At 36.2% G+C, this 20613-nt stretch overlaps 1 protein-coding gene across 1 annotated transcript in view; it reads left to right on the top strand.

Annotated features, from left to right (window-relative positions):
* The window catches only part of Spag17 (sperm associated antigen 17), a 193264-nt gene that overhangs the window by 103903 nt on the left and 68748 nt on the right, over positions 1-20613 (top strand). Inside the window, exons 19-23 of the mRNA XM_026407282.2 lie at positions 8955-9127; positions 13006-13127; positions 16482-16727; positions 18004-18115; positions 19035-19184. Coding sequence (XP_026263067.2) covers positions 8955-9127; positions 13006-13127; positions 16482-16727; positions 18004-18115; positions 19035-19184 — 803 coding nt within the window. The remainder of the gene's footprint in view (positions 1-8954; positions 9128-13005; positions 13128-16481; positions 16728-18003; positions 18116-19034; positions 19185-20613) is intronic.

The following is a 20613-nucleotide window of genomic DNA, read 5'->3' as shown; positions in this document are numbered from 1 at the left end:
TTACTAATCCAAGACTGAAGGCACCAAGATAGGAGTAACAAAGGTATTTTCAAGATTTGCAGGAATATCACAAACAACAGATGTTTTGCTGGTAATTACCTGTCAATAATTGTTTTAATTGTAAATTGATTGAATTAGTCAATTAAAAGATTAAAGTGTAAAGTGGATAGAAGGATGGAAAATAAAAGCAAGAGCCTACCATACTCTACTTGAAAGAGACTCACTTTGACCTAGAGCATACCTAGCTGATAGCAAAAGCATGGAAATAAACATTCCATTCAAGTGATAGCTAAAAGAGAGAAGAGGTGTCTGTACTTTAATAGACAAAATAGAGTTTAAGTAAAAAACTTTCATAAGAGATAAAAAAGGATACTTTGTAATTATAAAGGGATCAATTCATTAAAAGAATATAGCAATTGAAAGTTGTTAATGTTATATTAGGGCTCACAGATATTAATAGAACTGAAAAAAGGGTGTCAAGAACATAAAATGGTGATAAGATAATCTCTTCAAAAAATTGATGTTGAGAAATCTGAGTATTCATCTGCAAAAGAACAAAATTGAATTCCTCATTGTAAGAGTTTCACCACATTGTTTAGTCTCCGGGTGATGGAGAAATTTTTATTTTTATTTTGTTGTTGATTTCCCATAAATCAAAGATATTTCTGTATATCAGTGACAAAGCCTCTGAGAAGGAAATGAGGAAAACTACCCCAATCAAAATAGCCTAAAAAAATAAGATACTTGGGAATCAACTTATCAAAAGGAATGAAAGATCTATACAATAAAAACTACAGAACCCTGAAGAGAGAAATCAAAGAAGACCTTAGAAGATGAAAAGATCTACCTTGCTCTTGGATAAGCAGAATTAACATTATCAAAATGACCATACTACCAAAAGCACTATACAGATTCAATGCAATTCCAATCAAAATCCCAATGGCATTCCACATTGAAATAGAAAAAGCAATCATGAAATTCATCTGGAAAAATAAGAGACCCAGAATAGCTAAAGCATTCCTTAGCATTATACAAGACCTTAAACTATACTACAGAGCAATAGTAACAAAAACAGCATGGTATTGGCACCAAAACAGACTGGTAGACCAATGGTACAGAAGAGAGGACACAGAGACTAACCCATTAAATTACAATTATCTTATATTAGACAAAAATATGCACTGGAGAAAAGATAGCATTTTCAACAAATGGTGCTGGGAAAACTGGAAATCCATATGCAACAAAATGAAGTTAAATCCGTATCTCTCACCATGCAAAAAACTCAACTCAAAGTGGATCAAGGACCTAGGAATTAAACCAGAGACTCTGCATCTAATAGAAGAAAAACTAGGCCCTAATCTTTATCATGTGGGATTAGGCCCCAACTTCCTTAATATGACTCCTATAGCACAAGAATTAAAAACAAGAATCAATAAATGGGGTGGAATCCAACTAAAAATTTTTTCTCAGCAAAAGAAACAATCTGTGAGGTGAACATAGAGCCTACATCCTGGGAGCAAATCTTTACCCCTCACACATCAGATAGAGCACTAATCTCTAGGGTATATAAAGAACTCAAAAAGCTAAACACCAAAAAAACAAATAACACAATCAACAAATGGACCAAGGACCTGAACAGACACTTCTCAGAAGAGGATCTACAATCAGTCAACAAATATATTTAAAAACTCATCATCTCTAGCAATCAGAGAAATGCCAATCAAAACTACTGTAAGATATCATCTCATTCCTGTCAGAATAGAAGCTATTATGAAGAAACAATAAGTGTTGGTGAGGATGTGGGGGCAAAGGTACACTCATACATTGCTGGTGAGACTGCAAATTGGTACGGCCAATATGGAAAGCAGTATGGCGATTCCTTGGAAATCTGGGAATGGAACCACCATTTGACCCAGCTGTCCCTCTCTTCGGACTATACCCAAAGTACTTAAAAACAGCATACTACAGGGACACAGCCATATCAATGTTTATAGCAGCACAAGTCACAAAAGCTAAACTCTGAAGCCAATCTAGATGCCCTTCAGTGGATGAATTAATTTTTTAAAATGTGGTATATATACACAATGGAATTTTACTCAGCAATAAAAGAGGATAAAATCATGGCATTTGCAAGTAAATGGATGGCATTGGAGAAGATAATGCTAAGTGAAGTTAGCCAATTTCCCCAAAAAAATGCTGAATGTTTTCTCTGATATAAAGCAGGCTGACTCATAGTGGGGTATGGAGGGGGGAAAATGGGAGGAATAGATGAATTCTAGATAGAAAAGAGGAGGGAGAGAGGGAAAGGGAGGAGGCAGGGGATTAGCAAGGATGGTAGAATGTGATGGACATCATTATCCAAAGTACATGTATGAAGACACGAATTGGTGTTAACCTACTTTTTATTTATTTTTTTTTAGTTATACATAGGCACAATATTTTTATTTTGTTTATTTATTTATTTTTTTATGTGGTGTTGAGGATTCACACGTGCGAGGCAAGCGCTCTACTGCTGAGCCACAACTTCAGCCCTCAAAGTACTTTATATACAAACAGAGACATGAAAAATTGTGGTATTATCTAATAAGAATTGTAATGCAAAAACATACAAAGTACATGTATAAAGACATGAATTGGCGTGAACATACTTTATATACAAAGATATGAAAAATTGTGCTCTATATGTGTGATAAGAATTGTAATGCATTCTGCTGTCATGTATTTAAAAAATAAAATCAATTAAAAAGAGTTTCACCACAAAAAAACATATTAAGTCTGTGAAATAGTGCATTTACTGATTAGCTGAATTTATTCATTTCATAATGTATAGATATCTCAAAACAATGTTGTACATGATATACATAATTTTGTCAGTTAAAAAAATAAATTTAGAAAAGTAAATGAGCCTAGCTGAGCACCGTGTGCACACCTGAAATCCCAGCATCTTGGAAAACTGAGGCAGGAGGATTGTGAGTTCAAAGCCAGACTCAGCAAAAGCAAGGCACTAAGCAACTCATTGAGACCCTGTCTCTAGATAAAATACAAAATTGGGCTGGGGATGTGGCTCAGTGGTTGAGTGCCACTGAGCTTAATCCCTAGTACCCCCCCCCCCAAAAAAAGGTAAATGAGCCTATAATTCCAGCCACTTAGGAGGATGAGGTGGGAGGATTGAAAGTTCAAAGCCAGCCTCATAGGAAGACTCTGTTTCAAAATAAAAAAACATAAAAATTTCTGGGGATGTGCCTCAGTAGTTGAGCACCCCTGTATTCAATCTCTGGTATCAAAAAAAAAAGAAAGAAAAAGTAAATGAGATTCCCATCTGACTTTCACCATATGTAAAAATCAACTCAAATGAATTGAAGACTTAAATACAACACCTTGACATGGGTAGTGTAACTATTTCTTGGATTTGAGGCTTGAAACGCAACAAAACCAAAAGTAGACAAGCGTGCATTTTTAACATAACAAAATCTAAAGTCAATGTCTTTACCATCCATCTAAATAGTATATGCACTATAGAATGCTTTAATTCCATATACAGTATCCTTATTCCAAATTTTATATTACTGTAGTCTAGGACTTCAGAGGTTTTTGTTTTGTTTTGTTTTTACAATCAATGTTTGCATAAATTAACACATTTACCATTTTATTTCCTCTTCTTCCTGAAGTCAGGGCTTTTAAAATTCCTGCAGTGAAAATTTTTGATGATAAAAATCAGGGTTTTGTTTAACAGAAATGTCTGCATTTTGACCTATTTATGAAAGGCAATTTTGTTTGGTACGTAGTTCTTGATCAACAAGTGAAATTCTTCTCTCAAGCACGTTGAAGAAAATTATACCAATGCTTTTTGAATGCCTTTGAGGCTGTTGAGAGGTAAATTTCTCATCATTCTGCCTGAGAAATGTTGGAAGTATGCTTTGTAAACTCATAAACAAGGCCGAAGAGACCTCTGTCACCTATTCTAAACAACACTTCATGAAAGTCTAAATCAGAACAACAAACTGATGAAAGTAATTCAAAAGCATAAGAACCAAAAAGGAAGAAATGAAAAGTTATTTTTGACAGTTGAAATTATGAAACAATGAGAGAAATTACCTTGAGACCATATTTTTTTAATTTTGGGGCTTTATAAGAAATTGTTAGAAATTATAATGTTTGAAAAAGGAAAAAAAAAAAGATACAATTGACAACAGAAACAAAAACTAGAGTACCCAGAAAAATCAAACCCCTAGTGTTTAACTGTTTTTCCATATTTTTCCATTTGTGGAGGGATTTGCTGTTCCACTTTGTACCTGCACACAATATAACAATACAATTTGGCCAGTATTACTCCCCAGCCTTTCCAGCTCCGTCCCCCCCTCCCACCCCCTGGTCTCTTTCCTCTACTGACCTCCCTTTCATTTTCCTGAGATCCACCCCCACCAACAACCCATCCCACCATCTTTCTTTTCCTATTTGCTCTTTAGCTTCCACATATGAGAGAAAATATAGGACACTTCACCTTCTGAATTTGGCTTATTTCACTAAACAAGATATTCTCAAGTTCCATCCATTTCCTGCAAATGACACAACTTCACTTTTATTTACAGCTGAATAAAACTCCATCCTATGTGTGTGGGTGTGGACCCCATTTTCTTTATTCGTCTGCTGATGGACACCTAGGCTGGTTCCATTGTCCGGCTATTGTGAATCGTGCTGCTATCGACATGGTTATGCATGTACCTCTGTAGGGTGATGACTTTATCATTCTTCAGTATAAATAGTGAGGAGTGGTATAGCTGGGTCATATGGTGGTTCCATGCCTAGTCTTTGAGGAACCTCCCTACCAAATTCCATAGAGGTTGTACTAATTCACAATCCCACCAACAGTGTACAAGTTCCTTTTTCTCCACATACTCTCCAGCATTTATAATTGTTTGAGTTCTTGATGACTGCCATTCTGACAAGTGTAAGATGAGATCTCAGTGTAGTTTTGATTTGCATTTCCTTAGAGTTCAAATTGGTACATACATCCTTTCCCACTTTGCTACTCCTTTTCCCACTCCTCACATTATAAATAAAATTTTTAACTACATCCTGCTTTGCGTTATCATAAATTAAATAAGAAAATTACCTGTGCTCTATAACTTATTGAAGTAAATTACTTACATCAATAAAATTTTCAATCTTTCAGATATCTGTTTTGTAAGACATATTCCATAATTTATCTCTCAGTATTTTTCATAATATCTTCTCAAATATCACTTAGAGTTATACCCGTCTTATGCCTTATGGCATAAACTGGTAATAATTCATGGGTTTTCACAGATCTTTTTCTTGTGTGTGTATGTGAATGCATACAAATTCCCAACCACACTCTTACAATGCAATAGCCTTTAATCTAATCCCATGTTTACTTAGCTTTATAAAAGAATAGTGAGCAGGATGTAAAGCAGAACCCGCATCTCATCTCCCCAGCAGGTCAGCAGCCACCCTGCACATACCTTCTTTCTCCCACACTGGTTGTGTATAGCTGTGGAAGATGAATGACAAGGTACTGTCTGGGCCCATCCACAGAGACATGCTGCAGCCTCTGTTTCCCACCGAGACAGCTGCCTTACTGAGCTGCCAATCCACAGAACACAAGGCAGTCAAGACACTCAAAATTTGTCTTAACTCCATAGTTTTAAAAAAAGAAAAGCAGTACTCTCAAAAGTTGGACTACAAGACCGTTTTCTAAGGCACTGTTGCCAGCTCTTCACAAGATAAGCCCAGACATATTGCTAACCCTTATTTGCACACATAATTCTTTAGATAGTATAGCACATTATCTGTTCTGAGAAGGATGATAACACTTCACATGGAAAACCTTTTAGAGCCAGTGACTGGCTCCTTAGGCTGAATGACCCAGTCAAAGGAGAGAGATGGTATTGCAAAGGGTCTTCCTAAAACCTTTCAATTCTTCTAAAGATAATCTTCAGGTTTTCTAATTCTTCAATTGACTTGAGTAATTTCTATTTTTCTTGGGAATTATGAATAACATATTGTTTCCAGTTTATTTAGAGCTTAAAGTTAAACAGTGTATGATAAATACTCATTTCTAAAAGGGATGTATTAATACCTTTTTTAAATTATAGATTTATCTATTCTCCTTTCTTTTGGTTCTATATGCCAGAGAGAGAGAGAGAGAGAGAGAGAGAGAGAGAGAGAGAGAGAGAGAATAAGAGTGTGTGCGTGTCTTTGTGTGTGTGTGTGTGTATTCATTTTTGAATCTGTGTTTTTAGACATATCTTCCTTAATGGATTGTGACTCTTAGCAACATGATAAAATGTCCCTCTGTTTTCTCCTTAATGTTTCTCACTTTGCATTTAACCATGTTTGATGTTAATATTGTTGGGCAGTCTCTCATTATGTAAGAATTTGCTGGTATAAGTTTCCCAGTCCTTTTCCATGTACTTGCATTTCATGATATTAAGGGAAAATTGACTCTAACACTTAAAATAATAAAGGGATTATTTTTCTCCTGTAGGAAGAAATCTGTGCTTGGACAGTGCCTCAGAGATGGTAGATAGCTGCTCACAAAAGTCACCAGAGACCCAGGCTTCTGTTTTCTTAGTCAGCCATCTGCCCCCTTGCATCTTTCTGCATCATTTTTTCCCCCTGTGGGTACATTTCTTTTAAAGAGCAGCTTGTGCTGTTAATCACCCTGAAAGTCATCTTTTAAAGGAGCTTAATAATAATTAATATTAAATTTTAAAGATATTGGATTTTAAAGAATTTCATCTATTTTTATTGATAATATGTTGGTTTTACTTATCATTTAATCTTATAAATGTTTTTATTTTAGAAACATTAGAATTTCCTTTTTTTTTTTTTTTTTGTACCAGGGATTGAACCTAGGGGCACTCAACCACTGAGCCACATCCCCAGCCCTTTTTTTGTATTTTATTTAGAGACAGTTGCTTAGGGCCCCCTAAGTCGCTGAGGCTGGCTTTGAACTTGCAATCCTCCTGCCTCAGCCTCCAGAGCCACTGGGATTACAGGCATATACCCAGCTAGATTCAATTTTCTTTTTTCATTCTTAGTGTTGCTTCTAAAAGTCATGCATTCTATTTATATCTTTCTAGTAATTATATACACCTTTTCAAAATACATATTTAAACACTTTATGTCCTATCTGGAGCCAATATTAGTATTAATATTATTTCATAAAAATATTAAAAATTTTAGCATACAGTATGGTTCACTTCCAATAAACCCCCTTTGTCCCATTTTAAAACCAAACATATTAACAATAAAAATAAAAGTGAATGGATAAATTTCTTTAAAATTCAAATTTAAATTCTTTGTTTCCAATTGTAAAGATTCTGAATTGAAAATAAATAACATGGTTATTTACATTTTACTGTAAATCAAACTGCTTTATTTTTGACCCTTTGGCTTACATGCAATATTTTCTTTCTCTTGTTTCTTTTAATGCAATTGGAATGCATTTGTGAGTAATTCATTCAGAAAGCATCTTTGGGTGGTAGTCTTCCTGAAGCATGGCATGCTCATTCTTCATTTTGTTCTCTTATTTGAAAACTAGTTTTGCTTTCCTCATAAGGCTATGTTTCCTCCTTGAGGATCACTTGCAAGAATTCTGATTTTTATTTAAAATATTCATTTCAAGATCCTGAGCAGAAGAAAGACATGATTTAAGAATTTAAAAAGTTCACTCTATTTGCTAGCTCGAGAATAAATTTCAAGGGCCCAGTGCAGTAGCTGGGAGACTAGCTGTAGGCTATTGCAGCCATCCTAACCATAGACAGTAATAAACTAGATGAAGAGTGTGGGACAAGATGAGATTTTAAACACATTATATAAATAGATATTACCAAATATCATTTTTAAAGTATTATTTTTGAATTATTTTTAAAAATCATTTTCATTTCCTTAACAAATTGGAAAATGAATATTAAAATAAAAATAAAAAGCTTTAGGGATAACTTTAGGGTATTTGACCTCCTCACCTGGAAGTATAGACTTTCCATCAGATAAAATACCAAAGAACTTTGATGCAGCAATTTGGAGTTGAATTTCATCAGGAATTCATTTGGGGACATGTTGAGCTTCAGAAATGTATTACCTTGAAAGTGAAGATGTTGAGTACCCATAATTCATAGTCTACAATGTTTACTTTACTTATTTCAAAAGGAGCAAGATTTAAAGAATATCGTGCAGTGAGCTGAATGTATGATGCACCTAGCTTCATCTTTTCAAAACTTTAGGCTTCACTAAAGTAATAGTTAATCTTTATTGTCATACCTAAACATTTCAACTTATTTCCTCAGAAACAACCCTCTTTGGACATTCATATGTTATAAGTGTATGTAATATTCAATTTAAAAATGTGCACACTAATCAATACAAATAGCATGAATGGATTTGAGAACAAAAATGGCGGACTCTTGGTATGCAATAACTTGCTGATGGGAGGGCATAAATGTACAATTTAGGGAAGAGCACTTACCATGTTCAAACTTCCAAGGCTAGGACTAGAACATTTTAGTTAACCCAGGGAGTTGATCAGCTGGTGGTCAATTAAGAGAGTCCAATGTGCTATTGAAGTTCTTTTAAAAAAAAAAAAAAAGCATTATACTAGATTACTCTCCAATCAACAGATTTGAGAGTGACAGCTTCTATCAACTCTTGGTGTCATGAAACTCCTTAACCCTTGGGTGAAAAGACTTCATTTTTAAATTTACGTGTCTTTGTGAATGAAGTTGGGCATTTTTCATCTGTTCGATGGATATTTGTATTTGACCACTTTGAAGAAAATACATCTAGAGTTGTGTCCATCTCCAATGTAACTGTCACTTGGACAGTTTAGCATCAGTTCATTTTTGAAAAGTTCATTTATATTGTCAGTACCTCAAGTATTGATTGACTTTAATAATAACTCACTTGCCATCTGCTCTTCTTTGCCTGTTTAGGAATTACTTGGAACTTGTTGCAAAATCCATTCAAGATTGGATCACAAAAGAAGAAGTGATATATCAGGAACTTAAAATGGCTGAGGAAATCAATAAGACCAAGGCTGAAATAGAATTGAAATCTTCTGCCATAATGTCTGCCAGTAAAACTCCTACCTCCAAAAAATCTAAAAGTAAGTAACTAGTTTATTTCATATCTGGAATAAACTCCAAAGATTTCCTTCTATGTCCTAGTTTAATCAAGACTAAATATTTCAAGATTAAAAAGACTTGCCCTCAAAATTCCTATGACTCATCACTATCTCTAATAAATAGAATAACGACATTCCAGATATGATGAGACACTGGGGTATCTATCTCCTGAGTGAGATAATGGAATATTTGTCTGTATTCACTCCACTTCCTGTCAAATGTGGAAGATTAAACTCTTTTAATCAAATCTGTGGTGCAGATCAAATGTTAGATGTTAGGGCAATGCCAAATGTCTTTACTGGTAAGAATTGTGGGTTAAGCTATCTGGATCTATTGACAATATATGAAGCAAATTCACAAGCAGCGGGTCTCTATTAGAGTAATCATGGATTCCAACGGTGAGATTACATCAGGACCCTCCTTAAAACAACAAATGAGAATCCCAAGACTTCCTGGAGAGATAGAAGAAGGGAGGTTCTTGGAGGCTGTGGCAAGGACCTGACAGGATCCTGGATCCATGCATATCATTTGTTTTTGTTAATTTCCATGGTGGGTGGAGAGGAGGGTGACAGAGGAATGAAGTTCAATTTCAGAAAGACAATCAATAAAAGACAATACCAGAGAGCAGTTCATCTGAAAAAATAAAGATATTTCACTGAATTTGTGCAAAAGAAAATGAACTTCCTATTAAAAGTATTAATTATTTATGAGAGCCAAAGTTGAGAATTATTTCTCACAAAGAAGCAAAAAAATGTTATATAATTTTCAAAAAAGTTGTAACTTCTTTTTAAAAATTTTTTATTTGTTCTTTTAAGATATACATGAGAGTAGAGTGCATTTTGACATACATACCTGGTATGTAACTTATTCTAATTAGGATCCCATTCTTGTGGTGGTACATGGTGTGGAGTTACACTGGTTCTGTATTCACATATGAATGTAGGACAGTTATGCCCAATTCATTCTACTGTCTATCCTATTCCCATCCCTCCATTCCCTTCATTCCCCTTTGTCTGATCTAGTGAACTTCTGTCCTTCCCTCCTCCTCCCTTATTGTGCTTTACCATCCACATATCAGAGAGAACACTCAGCCTTTGATTTTGGGGGATTGGCTTATTTCATTTAGTATGACAGTCTCCAGTTCCAACCATTTACTGTCAAATGTCATAATCTCATTCTTTTTTATGTCTGAGTAATATTCCATTGTGTATATATACATTCTCTTTATCCATTCATCTGTTGAAGGGCACCTAGGTTGGTTCCATACCTCAGGTATTATGAATTGAGCTACTATAAACATTGATGTGGCTGCATCACTGTAGTATTCTGATTTTAAGTCCTTAGTGTATAAACCAAGGAGTGGGACAGGATAGCTGGGTCAAATGGTGGTCCCATTCCAAGTTTTCTAAGGTATCACCATACTACTTTTCATCATGGTTGAACCAATTTGCATTCTCACCAGCAAAATATGAATATACTTTTTCCCCCAACATCCTTGTCAATACTTATTGTTACCTATATTCTTGATAATTGCCATTCTGACTGGAGTGAGATGGAATCTTCATGTAGTTTTAATTTGCATTTCTCTAATTGTTAGTGATGTCGAACATTTTTTAATATTTTTTGACCATTCATATTTCTTCTTCTGTGAAGTGCCTGTTCACTTCCTTTGTCCATTTATTGATTGAGATATTTGATTTTTTGGTGTTAAGTTTTTTAGTTCTCTGTATATCCTGGAGATTAATGTTCTCTCTGAGGTGCAGGTGGTAAAGATTTTCTCCCAGTCTGTAGGCTCTCTTTTCAAGTTCTTGATTATTTCCTCTGCTGAGAGGAAGCTTTTCAGTTTGACACCATCTCATTGATTGATTCTTGATTTTACGTCTTGTGCTTTAGGAGTCTTATCGAGGAAGTCAGTTCTTAATTTGACATCATGGAGAATTTGGCCTACTTTTTCTTCTGTTTGGCACAGGGTCTCTCTCGTATAATGCTTAGGTCTTTGATCCACTTTGAGTTCAGTTTTGTGCAGGGTGAGAAAAAGAGGCTGTATATCATTCTACTACATATTTTTCCCAGCACCATTAGTTGAAGAGGCTATCTTTACTCCAGTGTATGTTTATGGAGCTTTTGTCTAGTATGAGATAACTAGGCTTATGTGGGTATGTCTCTGTGTCTTCTATTCTATATCACTGGTCTTCATGTCTGTTTTTGTGCCAATGCCATGCTGTTTTTATTATTATAGTTCTGTAATATGATTTAATGTCTGGTATTGTGATGCCTCTTCCATCACTTTTCTGGGTAAGGATTGCTTTGGCTATTCTGGGCCTCATTTTTCCAAATGAATTCCATGACTGCTTTTTCTACTTTTATGAAGAACATCATTGGAATTTTAATAGGAATTGCATTAAATCTGTATAGCACTTTTGGTAGTTGGCCATTTTGACAATATTAATTCTTCCTATCCAAGAACATGGTGATAACGCTGGTTATCCAGTGAAAAGTTCTGCTTCTTCACACATTGAAGTGTAACATTAGAGAAGCACACCAAGGCAAGCATATAAAGCAGGGTTTATTTAAAAAGGGGTCACATAGACTTCTCGTGGGAGGGAGAAGGGGGCCATAGCTGGTATCCTGGTATCCCAAGAGGGGAGGTGTTCTGCCCTTTATAAATCCTGGGCTTTCTTTGTTCTGCCCTCTTCCCCTTATCTCTCTCCTTTCTTGCATATGTGACTAGGCCTAGGAAATGCTCCTGGGATGGCCAAAAAGTGGAAAATAGGTGGGCTGAAGGGGGAAGGGCAGGATGGTGCAGCCCAGGACACATTAACAAGGCCCTGACTTGATTTACCTATCTATGCTGATTGCCTAATTCTGGCTTCAATGGGAGATCTTTCCATCTTCTAAGGCCTTTTTCAATTTCTTTCTTTAGTATTCTGTATTTTTCATTGTAGAGGTCTTTCATCTCTTTTGTTAGATTGATTCCCAAGTATTTTGTATTTTATCTTTGTGTGTGTGTGTGTGTGAGGCTATTGTGAATGGGTTAGTTTTCTTGGTTTTTCTTTCTGCTGATTCATGGGTGTAAAGGAATGCAACTTATTTATGGGTATTAATTTTATATCCTGCTGTTTTGCTAAATACGCAGGGATTTAAAGTTTTCTGGTGGAGTTTTTTGTGTCTTCCAAATATAGAATCATGTTGTCAGCAAATAGGGATAGTTTGAGCTCTTCTTTTCTTATAAGTATCCCTTTAATTTCTTTCTTTTGTCTAATTGCTCTGGCTAGGGATTCAAGAACTATGTTGAATAGAAGTTTTTCTGCCCTCTTCCCCTTATCTCTCTCCTTTCTGCCTATGTGATGGCCTAGGAAATGCTTTATGGGATGGGCAAAAAGTGGAAAACAGGTGGGTTTTCCAGTTTTTAGAAGAAATGTTTTCAATTTTTCTCCATGTAGAATGATGTTGGCCTGGGGTTTAGCATATTTGATCTTTACAATATTGAGGTGTGTTCCAACTATCCCTAGTTTTTCTAATGTTTTGAGCTTGCATGGATGCTGAATTTTGTCAAATGCTTTTTCTTCATCTTGTGTTTTATCATGTGATTCCTGTATTTAAGTCTATTGATGTGATGAATTATGATTATTGGATCCCATATGTTGAACTAATCTGTTGCAACCTCCTTTAACCCTATCACCCAGGTATTTCTGTACCACTTCAGATGTCCCTTCCTGAAGATGGCAAGAAAGAGTATAGAGATGAATGAATGGAGAGTTGAATTGGATGACATTGGAGATCACCTCCAACCCAGAGACTTGTCTTCTATGATTATTTAAGGGATTTACTAAAAAGTTTACTTTTTCTCTAATTATAGGTAACAAAATGCTCAGCAAAACAGAGATACTAGATCAAGAAAAGGAAAAGGAAAAGGAAAAGGAAAAAGAGAAAGAGAAAGAGAAGGAAAAGATTCCTTTCATTTTAGAAGGTTCTCTCAAGGTAATCTAAACAAAGATAAGCAACACTAATTAATCACCAATCCAAAATTATCCTGTGGTGGAGAGTTAGTGTGAAGTCATACAAAATGATCCCTGTTGCTAAACCCTCAAAAATAATTGAAATTGGAATGAAAGGATTGACTCTCCACCACTGTCTCCTCCAGCAGAGGAGCATTTCAGAGAATCTGTGTCACCTTTATTTTTGTATAATCACAATCCAGGGCAGTGCCTTGATTGTAGTCGGTATACTCTTTTGTTGTTGTTGTTGAAGGTGTTTGTATTTTGCTTTAATATTTTTATTTTATTGATTCCCAAGTATTTTATCTTTTTTTTTTTTTTGAGGCTATTGTGAATGGGTTAGTTTTCCTAGTTTCTCTTTCAGCTGATTCATTGGTGTATAGGACTGCAGTTTATTTATGGGTATTAATTTTATATCCTGCTACTTTGCTAAATTTGTTTATGAGCTCTAAATTACTTATGTAATTTTTGATTACAGAAGTCATATAGGCTTTTGCAATAATTCAAAAGTACCTTGACTTATATCATAAGCCCCTGAGATAAGGAAGTTTGGGTGTGTTCTATGCTCTGCAGGCGCATTTACATGAATATACTGAGGATTTTTGTTTGTTTATAGGTTAGGTTTGGTTTAGTTTGGGCTCTGTCCTTCTGGAACTGTAGTATGTCTCCCTCCTGGCATGGTCATATATTCACCAGCTCAGAAGACCCCGATGCCCTGTGGTTTAGGGCTTTGCGATCATTAACTCAAATTTCAGCTTATCTCTCTTCCCTGAAGGTCAAAAGAGGAGATGTGAACATTCTAAGCTTTTAACCAGGATTTGATCTTTTTGGTGACCAGCTCCCACCCAGTCCTGAAATTATCCAAGAGCTCACCAAGAGTTGCCTCATTAGAATAAAAGATGCTCCTAACACTCCCAAAATACGCAGGGATTTAAAGCTTGACACCAAGATCCAGGATTGAAGAACTAATATCTGTTTCTTATTATATCATAATATCACATTTTCTATTAAACTCGGCTTTCACTTATCTGGGGGAAAATGGCTTTATTTTGACCCTATTCATTAAATGTAGTTTTCATTTATAAAATTCTGGGCGACTTTCTTTCTACAAGATATTGTTAACACTTTGAAGATATTGTTCCACATTTTCCTTGCTGACTTTGTGGCTCTTAATAAATTGATTTTGATTTAATTTGACATTCTTCTATAAACAGTGCATCTTTTCTCTCTAGCTGCTTTGAAAACAGTTATGTTGGTATGCTGGCAAATGTTTAACAGTCACTCTCTAGAAAAACAAAAGTGTGCCTTTTGTGAATATATAAGCTTATTGTACATGTTACTGTTATGTTGTATATAAAGCACACAATTTACCAGTAATAAATCATTCCATATTCTATTATAAATCCAGTATAGCCAGTTGATTCTTCTAGAACACTTTCATTGATTTTTCTTAAATTCTTGTATCCTTAGCTAGCCTACGGTTACAAATGACAAGCAAGTATAATTCCAGTATGAATGTTGATTAATAGCTTCATTTAGGTTAACAAGACAAAAATGAAATAACAAAGGGGCGCATCTCACTCATTTGTTAATAACAGGATGCAAGCAACCTCTTGTGAATCAAGTAATAGTTTAGAATAATAGAAGACTATTTTCTCAAATTTTTGTGCTTGTTATAGTATAATAGCTACAGGTACCACGTGCTTTTAAGTTTAATCTACGTTCTCTCCATCATTTTCTTCAATATAGATAATCAATCAATCCTTAATTTGTAGCATTTGCTGATATCTATAGTCTAAATATCCCCACAGGGGCTACCAATAGGGCTTCACTGAAGGCTGAGCCCAATGGAGTAGCACACCATGTACAGTATAGTGTTTCATGATACAGACAGATGCCAGTGACATAAATGGCCTTGAGAGCATAGATAATAGAGAAAAGTAAAAAATATATATATATTATGAAGAGGTGAGTTTTGAGTATTTATGGCCTTTGCTCTTTTAAGTTAACTGTGCATTTCTATAATTTATTTTTTGATGATGGCTATGGTGAAACTGACTCACAAAGTTCCTAAAAATGTAACAGCAAAATCTTTCAAGTCAGTATGAGCCAGGTTGAGCCCACCACTGTTATTTCCTGCTTTTGATTCATTGACCTTCCTGAATGTCAAGATGAATGTCTTTCATCTATTCTGAAGCCCCTCCGCCACTCTCTGTTCAGAGACTGCCTCCTCCAAAGCTCCATTTCTAAGAGACACTGGCACACTCAGCTTGCCACCTTCGATGCTCCCTTTCTTACTTTACTTTTGACACTTTTTGTTATTAAATTTAAGCATACTAAAAACTTATATTCTCTTACAATTCTAGTGTGGGTAGTCTTTGTAGATACACTACACTTTCACAGCTTGTTTCTTCAGACTCATCAAACCCAAAGTGGCTTATTTCCTCATGTTTTGTGATTTTCATTTGTGAGCTCATAATCGACTTTTTTTAAAAATGAAGTGTTATGGCAATCTACACTTTGGCCACCAATCTGTGAGGACAGGCTTATGGACAGGAGTTCTCTAAGAATTAGACTCCCACCCCACCCCTGCTTAATCCTGGGGCCAAGGAGGCAGGCTAGAATTTCTCACAGTCTTCTAGTAATTCTTCTAGTTCACCCAGTGAAGGTGATAGATACTTTTTAAATACCAGCTTTATCCAGAGATCTCTGATCTGATCTTCCAGATTTTGTCTCTAGTCTCCAAGATCCATTAAAACCCAAGTTTTAGGCTGTTGGGATGGGAAAACTTGTCTTCAGTTCTCACCTACCTCACTGAATGAGGGCTTGTTCATGTCCTTCACTTTTCTGGCAGCCTCAATATGCCTTACAATGCTTTTAAAATTGTTGTTATCAGTTGTTTTTTAAATATTGTGTGCCAGGAGAACATCGAGACTGCCACGTGGCGGATGAACTCTCTTTAGGACCTAAATGGAGGATTTGGTCTCATGTGGCAAAGAATAGGAGATGGGAAGACCAGCTAAGAGGCTACTGCAACAGTCCAGGCTAAAGATAGTACCGATCTGAAATAAGGAAATTATGACAGAGGATGAGAGAACAAGGTGACATGAAGAGAGAGCTCTGAGGAGAATTTATAGGATTTAGTATTACAGAAGTCAAGTGCAAATAGAAAATAGAATCAAGGATAACTTCAAGGTGTCTAGCTCAATGGTTTGATTGGTTAGAGCCATGACTTACAAAATTGATGCTGAGTTTTCTCCAAAATGAACCCTAATATAACCCATATTACATTTGTCTCAAAAATTCTGTTACATTTTTTAAAAATATATATTTTCAGGCATGGAAAGAAGAACAAGATCGATTAGCAGAAGAGGAGCGCTTAAAGGAAGAAAAGAAAGCAGAAAAGAAGAGTAAAGAAGCCGCCGTTAAAAAGAAAGGCAAGGAAAAATTAGAGAAGGATGAAAGTAGTAAGTCTTTGAAGAAACAACCGTCTCTCAAGGACAAAGTTAAAGAAGGAAAAACAAGTGTCATACAAGAACCAGAGGAGCCCATCCAGGAGCCACAACCTGAGAGAGTTTACCCGGTAAAATCAATTTTCTCGATCTCTTTTTTATTTTTATTTTTTCTGGCAGTCCTGGGGATTGAACCCAGGGACACTCTATCACTAAACTACACTCCCAGATATTTTTATTTTATTTTATTTTCAATTTTGAGATGAGGTCTCACTAAATTGCCTAGGCTGGCCTTGAACTTGCAATCCTTCTGCCTCAGCCCCCTGAGTGGCTCGGATTGTAGGCACACACCACTAAGTAAAATCAATTTTCTACGAAGTCTGTTTAGAGTATTTCTAATTGTTCTAGGGCAAGGTTTCTTTCATAAACCTGTATTTCACCTTCTTATATCTAGAACCTTCTTTACAGCCGTCACCAAGATAGGAGGACCCTGGGACTGCCAGTTTTTCTTGAGTATCATGAAGCTAGATTAATAAGGGCAGTAAAGATGGCAATCTGACACAGAGTGTCTATCTAGGTATATGCAAAGAAGCAACTAGGATGGGGCCACATGAAGGCTGACTTTGTCTCAGAGGAGAGGACTTTCTGAGCACATACAGTTAGTTACCTCTCTGCAGGCACCCATTGTTCTGGCTTACAGGCTTTTACAAAACCTTCTCCTTGCTAACTCTCCTTTAAGTGGCTATTTATTCAGAAAACCTGGTGAGAAAAAAAAAGGTAGATTTGTAGATTTTATTCTAAACCAATTAGTCTCCAATTTTTAGCATGTATCAGTATCACCTGGAACTTTAGTGACAACATTTAATTAAAGGGCTGGGGATGTGGCTCAAGCGGTAGCGCGCTTGCCTGGCATGCGTGCGGCCCGGGTTCGATCCTCATACCACATACAAACAAAGATGTTGTGTCCGCCGAGAACTAAAAATAAATATTAGAAAATTTAAAAAAATTTAATTAAAAAGATCTTAGGCACCTGACCTTCTAAAGTGTTAAATGTCAATATTTCTCAGCAAATCAGTCCACTTTAAACAGAAAATTAACCAGGGAATGAGGACTAGATTTCTGCTCATACTGCACTAGCAAGAGTAAAGTGATTTGATCAGGACTAGGTGATGATAATGCTCCAGTGGACACAGTTTAAAACCACAGGCTTCTTTTAATTCACCTGTCATTATAACACCACGCAAGTTTCTAAAGAGTATATGGACCCTGGCCTCTGAGTCTACAGAGTGACAAACATGTTGTTTAGCAGAAATTAAGCTTATGGCAACTTTAGCTGGCTAACACGGATAAGGTGTGTTGTCAATCAGTTGCAGTTCTACACTCAAACCGTGATGTTTTCTTTTCTAGTTTCATGGATACAATATGGGAGATATACCTGTCCAAATATCAGGGACAAACTACTATCTATATCCTTCTGATGGAGGACAGATTGAAGTAGAAAAGACAGTGTTTGAAAAAGGTACATTTTGAAAGCAGATGGTTAATGGCTTGAAAGATGTTAATTCATTTCAAACAATCATGAGCTTGCACCTCTGAGTGTGATGGGAGAAAGTGTTGACATATCTGTTGTAGTTCATGAGTGCACCGCATTCCACATTTTCAGATGTTACATTCTTCCATCATAATTGATTCTGCAAGGCATAGGCCAGCCAAGAATTTGGCTCAGATACATTGATATGACCATTCCTGCTTGTTAGAATATTAAAATACTTCCACATGATTAGTAAATAGTATATTAGTCACTGCAGTAAGCAAATAGGTGATTAATAATATTAATTACAGCACACTTTTTTTTTCTCAGAAACCAAGCACATATTGTGAATTCACAGCATTTTTCTGGTCTGGGCTGTGGAACACAGAGCTTGGGGGTCTGGTGCTGATCCTTTAGCTCTTACTAAAATTTGCATATTTATACAATGCATAAAAATACCAGATGGTTCAGAGTGAATACAATATTTTCATCCTAACCCTACCAATTTTGAGAGATGGCTCAATCAAAGTTGAAAAGAAAGGCTGGATTACAAAAGAAAAAAAAAAACAGAGAGATGAAGATAAATGAATCAGAACACCAAGAGAGAATGGGTGGTTGGGAAAATTCTTACAACTACTATAAAACAGCAACTATAACTAACACTCATAACTTTTGTAAGGTACAATACCATTTCATATTAATGACCTCATTTGATGGATCGTAAAGTCCATTATAGGCATCCATTTTTTCGGCCAACTTAGTTTTTGTTCTCTAATTTGATATGAGAAGTGATCTCCTTTAGGCATCTTCTTACTTCCATGTACCCAGGTGTTTCCACTCCCTGGTTGAACCTCTTGTCAAGGAGCTTCGTGTGGCATCCTAAATCTGTCCTGTGGTTCTTCCTTAGGCCCAACTTTTATCAAAGTGAAAGTGATAAAGGACAAGCACAATTTTATAATCCATTTAAAAGACCCGAAGGAAATTCAAAAAGAGCAAAAGCAAGAAGAGGATCATTTTTCAGAAGAAGAGAAAGATGAAGAACAAAGTTTGGGAACAAGTAAGCCGTGCCATCTTTGTAACAGTGCAAGTTGATCCTTGAGACCCCCTGATCGAAACACACAGCATTACCAGATAACATCTAAGGTGTCTTGCCATTCTGCTTATATATATTTTCCCCTGATGTAATGTGTATATTCATTGTATATCGTGGGATGGCCAGCACCTCGCCAGGGAATTCTTTCCTGCTCAGAGGGTTAAGCCTCCTGCAAAATTGAAGTCTAGAATAATTAGTGAAGAACAAAAGTCAAAGAGTCAGAAAGTATAGTTTCAAAAGTCAGAGCCCCTGATAGAGGGCTGTCCACACAGGAGCTAGAGCTTAACAAGTAGAACCTGATTTATTTAAGGAGGTACCTCAAAGGCAGGGGATAAGCTTTCAAGGGTGGAGTCTTGCTTCGTGATGTATTGCAGTCAGCAGGTTGATGGGCATCTTGGCAGGTCACACACCTCAGAGGGCTGTGTGGCTAGTGGTTGTAGCAGGTCACTCCATCTTGGTGCTGTGTGGAATAGGCTGAGCAGAACAGGGCTCACAATGTCTCTCTGCCATCAATCTGAAGAAATGACCACTGGAAGTTCCCAGACACCAGTTTATCCAATTTACTAGGCTGTGGTGCGCAGTGAAGTCCACAGATGGCTCTCAACACTTGTATACACAGCCTGCCTACACTGGGCTGCTTATTAGGTTCCCCTGCCTTAGCAAAGCCAGCTCTTGATCCAGTTCTCCTGCAGCATCTACCCAGGCTGGCTACTTTACCCATTCTGTCCTTAATTTTGGTTTGTGCACCTGCAGCAAGTGCAGTCTCTAGGACTCAGGTCCTCACTAATTGACTTCTACTGAAGTTGCCTTCTCTCCAGGATTCACTGCAAACAATGGAGTTGCTTTTTATGTTCTATCACTTAGTTCTCTCTAATACTACCAAATTTCCTAAGTTTCAGGACAAGGGAAAAATCCAATTTAGTCATGAGAGTCATTATGTACTTGGAATGAGAGGTACAGGTGGATGTTCACTAACTAAACATCATGAAACTTCCTGGTTGCACCATTTAACATCTCCAGGCTGTCCCACCTGGGGAAATTGATCACTTCTTTTCCAAAGTAATGTGGATCATACCTGAAAAAGGAGACAAATTAATTATTAAAATGTTTTCAAGTCCGATTAGTGATGGTATCAGTTACTAAATCTTACTTTTAAGTTTTCTTATAATGACATTTTCTAAACCCAAGATAAGAACACAATGTTTGACAAGTATGAATGTACCCAGGAATTTGGCAGAGAATTTTAAAAATTATTTTCCTTTGTTGTAGCTGATATAAAATATGTTGATGAGAGTTGTGCATAATTCTGCCACCACAGGGATAGCCACTGTTCATAATGTATTTCTCTCTTATTATCATCATGAGCATTTTCCTATTCACTGAATAGTCTTTG

Source organism: Urocitellus parryii, chromosome 11 (assembly GCF_045843805.1).
Source record: "Urocitellus parryii isolate mUroPar1 chromosome 11, mUroPar1.hap1, whole genome shotgun sequence".
Lineage (NCBI taxonomy): Eukaryota > Metazoa > Chordata > Mammalia > Rodentia > Sciuridae > Urocitellus > Urocitellus parryii.
The sequence above is the reverse complement of the archived record's forward strand: the minus strand, read 5'-3'. Positions and strand labels throughout refer to the sequence as shown.